The sequence below is a fragment of the Montipora capricornis genome, chromosome 9 (genome assembly GCF_036669925.1).
Source record: "Montipora capricornis isolate CH-2021 chromosome 9, ASM3666992v2, whole genome shotgun sequence".
Lineage (NCBI taxonomy): Eukaryota > Metazoa > Cnidaria > Anthozoa > Scleractinia > Acroporidae > Montipora > Montipora capricornis.
Window position 1 is genome coordinate 45296342 of NC_090891.1, and position 5000 is coordinate 45301341.

A 5000-nucleotide genomic window follows, 5' to 3' on the forward strand; every position below is an offset into this window, starting at 1 on the left:
ATGGAGTATCCCATGATTTTGGTCTCTGATATTGTTGGCTGACAGCTGTTTTCCTGTGGTGTGTCCGATGGTCTGCGAAATGAGACATTGATGATAAAATCAATGGTGGGAGATGACTGTGAGACATAATACCATTTTACCACAATGATACAAGACTTTCAAAGTCATTAGTTTAAGAATGCACAGTCTTTCTGCTGATCAATAGTATTAATAAAATGAATGTGCAATGCGGGCTGCGAAAGGTAACTCAGTAACATCTCTGGAACTGTTTCTTGCTAAATTTGGACAACCACAACAAACTGGCAAAGCAGAAGTTATCTAAGGTAGTGGTACAGTTCCAAAATGACAAGAACATCAACCGTTATTTGCACTCACTAAAACAACCAGTACATTGAATATGGAAGAAATTGAAATTGTACAGAGTACTGGCTTCCTGGAATAATCCTATGGGCTAAAGTAGCCAGGCAGCCATAAGCTCAGAACATGAAATTCATTGTTATACTTAACTTAAAATGAACTAAAAACTTTTCCCACAATTAAAACAAAAACAGATCTTTTAACCCATTGATTCCTGGGGGTTCCCCATTGACAAGTAAAATTGTCTGGCATTAGAGTAAAATACTAAGTGTGGCCGGTTTAGGGGTGAAAGGATTATTAAATTAAGCACAGTTTGCAAGTTTGAAGATTTGGACTACCTTTGATCACACCAAGAAAATTTTGTAGTAGGTCATGTTCAACTCACTGAAGATTTCTTTCCAAAGAATTCAGATTCAAAAAAAAAAAAAAGCAGAGGCATTGATTGTTCTTTTGTTCTCAAATGATAAAAAGTTTGAAGTCAATCTGTAAGTTAACTATGTACTAGTAACATGCCCTATGACTTCAGATGGTACAGAATTTTAATTAGGGTGTGTTCGATTGACCCTGTTCCAGAATAAGAATATGTGGAGTGATGATTTAAAATGGTATCTTGGCATTTTCAAACAACAAGGATAATAAGGATATGTGTAAAATAGCATTTTAGCAGGGGTTTGATAATTTTAATGTGAATCTCTGTAAAAACGAAGGATTTCTAACTTCTATTCCATGTATTCCTCTTCCAGAATACGGTCAGGCAAATGCGCCACTAAATTGCCATTAATAGTTATAGGGAGATAACACTAAGTAAAGGTCCAGTATTTTACATGTATTGGTATATGCAACATTTAAGCGATACCTTGGATATTGACTGAAGATGGCTTTCTTCCAAAGTGTGGATACATTCTTTAAAACGGGAACAAAGCTTAGCCCCTCTGTGCAGAGGAAAATTTTGGAGGAGTCATCTGGACAAACATCTGAAAAAGTACAACATTTCATATAAATTATTTAACGGTCCATCATCCTGGGTTCTAGGGAGGAGTAATTTGAAAGAATCGTTTACATTCAAAAGACTGGACCAATTTGAACTCGGGGCTTATCCTGGGGGTAAAAAACAGTCAATTCTTGATACAATAAAGAAAAAAAGTAAGGTCATGGAAAAAAAATATCTTGCCATGCTTCTAGACTTACACTGTAATAGCCAAAACTGGTCTGTAAGAGATGATTAGTGCCCTTGGTTTAGGACTAAAATAATCTTGATTAATATTATCTTTGAATTGAAGTTTTGTATGGATTCAAACCATTTAATTCAATGAGTCACATAGGCTATGCATTTAGGCATCTTCTGAGGTTTACAAAGCAGTCTTCATCTTCTATTGGGAAACATTTTTTGACTTTCAGTTTACCTTTACCTTTACCCTGGAGGACTTTTTTTCAAAGGTCCGAGAGAGTACCACACAAGTTGGAGGCAATGACTGAGGACATCCCTCGATCTTTGCCTTCGATATGCAAGTGTTGTCTCAGACCCTCTGGCACCCAGGCTGGATACAACCTCCAGAAGCAAAGGGAATAATTATTCAGTTGCCAGCAAACCCCTCACAAAATAAAATGAAAAGATAAAAGGTAAAAAAAACTACCCAACCTTGAGCAGGAAATACAATGTTATTGATTTTTGTTTTATTTAGAGTTCTGAATCAAATTTTTCAAATATTCTCATGTTTATTTGTTTACAATAATCACATTTTTAAACATTAAATTTATTGCATTCATCAAAAACTAAAGGAGTAAAAAAATTAGTGTAATCATTCCCTTGATTGATTGTAAAAGGGATACAAATAGTTGCACATTAATTTGAAAACAGAAGTTTGTATTTTAAAGATGTCTACTCTTGTTGATGTTGTTGTCTCCTTAAGATCCCCAAATAATAACTGGCAGTGCTAATCACCCTTTACGTGCAGTCTTGGGAACTGAATTGCAAAAAAGCGCAGCTCATGATATCGGGCTGAAAGCATAAGAAGGTGCCTCTGGCAGCCGCTGTGCAGTCTATGTTTGATATCACAGCAAAGCACCACAGCCAGATGGTAATTAGTTGTGAGTCAATTTTGATGAGGAAGGAAAACCGAAGTACCCAGAGAAAAACCCTCGAGTCAGGTTGAGATCGAGTGAAACTCAGCCCACATAGTCGGGGCCAGGCTAGCAGTGGTGGGAATAATTAATGTGTAACATTGTAACCTGGAACTTCTATCCCTGCCAATTCTGCAAGGGTTGGAAAAAGGTCCACCAACTCTACCAGTGCATCAGATACCAGGCCAGAATGTCTTGGTTGAAGTCTTTTCTGTCTGGTGTCTGTTAAACCAGGCACATGTAGCATTAAAGGGACATTAGTAGCAACTCGGAAGTTACTGTATTTTGACCACTCCAGATGTTCTCCCAATGCCCAACCTGGTAACGGTAAAATAAGAGGCACCTTTGAGTAAATAAATTATTTCCAAATTGCAAAAATCAAGAGCAGGGATTTACAAAATCACTTCATGTACAAGGCTGTTGCCTAACAGGAGCCCGGTAGCCTGGGGCTCCCAAAGAATAGCTCTGGGCGCCTTAATTTTTCACAGCAACACCTTTCACTTCATATGTTGGGCTCCTAAGTTCTCAGCGTTTAGCTCTGAGGGCCCCTTTAAAATTTTCTTAGGCAGCAGCCTTGATGTAGTAAGTGGTCCATAATTATTATATTTGAGTGTGATCCCAGCATCATGTAACGTTTTTTTCTGAGATGTATTTTCCAAACAAATCATAAGTCAGAATGATTTCTGATTGCATCCAGTGGCTTACACTAGGAGGTTCTGACAGTTAAAGTGGCACCACAAGACAAATTATTGACAACGAACATCATGAGTGGGTCATAATCTGATTGCAAAAAAGTGATACTTGATTCTGAAACAAATTGTCATTGCTGGTGTAATAAATGAGTGCATTTCAATCAAAAGAGCTTTCTTCTATAATTAACATCTCATAGCCCTATGTCTTAACATTCCAATACTTTTTTGGCATTTTACCAGAAAACCATAGTGTGATTATGATTGTAAATTTTCTTTCTAAATGTGGATACTATTCAACAAAATGCCGACGTTGCTGCAAGTATTCATAGGCCTAGTTAACATTTATCTGAATACACAATTTAACATGTTTAATCACTGTGAGATTTTGATTAATAAAGAATGAATTATTATAGAAATTCAAGTTTCATCTTACCATGATCTCCAATGAAGCTGACAATGGTATTATCACTGAAACCAAAGGTGTTCAAAGCATCTAGCAAATCTCCAATCAAAGCGTCCACATAACTTGTTGCCGCATAATAATTCTGTATGATTTTCTTAGCATACCAGTCAGGCATGCTGCTGTATGGAAAACTCAGATTAAGAGCAGCAATGTCATCACGCCAGCGGATGTCGGTCCAAGGCTCGTAGGCAACTGGTGGCATACCTGATGGCCTCGAGGGATCAGGAGCAACATGGATTTTCTCCATTGGGTAGAGATCAAGAAATTGTTTTGGATATTTCAAAGGTATATGTGGCTTGTGGTACCCAACAGCCAGGAAGAATGGTTGACCTTTAGTATTGTGGTTTGTTGAATGTTGTTGTAAGAAGTTGATGGCAAACTGTGTGCTTTGAATGTCTGGGAGGGTCTTTTCTGGCTGTTGTGACAAATCAACTGGACATACAATGTTGGTGTACAATTTACCATCCTGACCAGGACAAACCTGAGAGGGAAACATCCTGCATTAACGATACTTGCCATACAGATAGATCTCCTGCTCAGATTGTGTATGTATGACTTGTCACTTCTGAAATATCTGCAAAAATATGTAACAACTCGTGCAAATGAATGAAAAGAAAAAGATGGAAAAAGGCCACACTGATGGGTTTCTTTATGTATTATTGTTTTGTTTTGCTTTATTTCTGTGCACCGCCTGCAAAAAAAGTATTACAGGATTCACATAATTATGCACCTTGATTTTATCATAGCTCCAAAAAATTGCCTTAAAACTGAATACCCACCTTGGCATTTTTATATTTTTCAGCTGAGGGAATATATGGTCGCATGGACCAGCTATAAGGGTAATCGTAAGTGAAGTTTGATGCTTCTCCTGAAACATGAACATGTCCAAAAGCATTATTCAAATGAAGGCTTTCATCAAATCTTCTGCTCTTGACGTGGAGCCCATTTCCCAGTTGGATAAATGGCTCTGATACCCTGGATATGTATGTCCCTCTTCCCCACTGCACATCCCTGCATTCCTTCTTTGACAAAGTGAGAAATGATGTTCAATAGCCTACCACCCTATGACATACTAAGAAAAATATGCCCCGCCCCCCATATCATTATGCCTTCGTAAGGTAATAGGCCTTTTGCAACTAACGATCACATGGTACAAAATCCACCATGCTGGAGGGCAAGCTCATTATTATTCCACCACTGGGACATTAAAACAAAGGCAAGTCAAGCTTGACTTGTTCAGGTCTCTTTGTTTTAATGTCCCAGTGGGGGAATAATAATGAGCTTCCCCTCCAGCATGGCGGATTTTGTACCATGTGATTGTTAGTTGCAAAAGGCCTATTTGACGGTCGAGTGGTAAGAAGCAGACA

The 5000-nt window shown here is 38.0% G+C and overlaps 1 protein-coding gene across 2 annotated transcripts in view; it reads right to left on the reverse strand.

Moving 5' to 3' along the window:
- The window catches only part of LOC138015943 (iduronate 2-sulfatase-like), a 9725-nt gene that overhangs the window by 3254 nt on the left and 1471 nt on the right, over positions 1 to 5000 (reverse strand). For both annotated transcript variants that reach the window (XM_068863070.1, XM_068863072.1), the window contains exons 2-6: positions 4413 to 4501; positions 3604 to 4114; positions 2587 to 2796; positions 1214 to 1331; positions 1 to 72 (exon numbers count right to left, since the gene is read on the reverse strand). The exon at positions 1 to 72 is cut by the window's left edge and continues 3254 nt beyond it. In XM_068863070.1, the coding sequence (XP_068719171.1) occupies positions 1 to 72; positions 1214 to 1331; positions 2587 to 2796; positions 3604 to 4114; positions 4413 to 4501 (1000 nt within the window). The remainder of the gene's footprint in view (positions 73 to 1213; positions 1332 to 2586; positions 2797 to 3603; positions 4115 to 4412; positions 4502 to 5000) is intronic.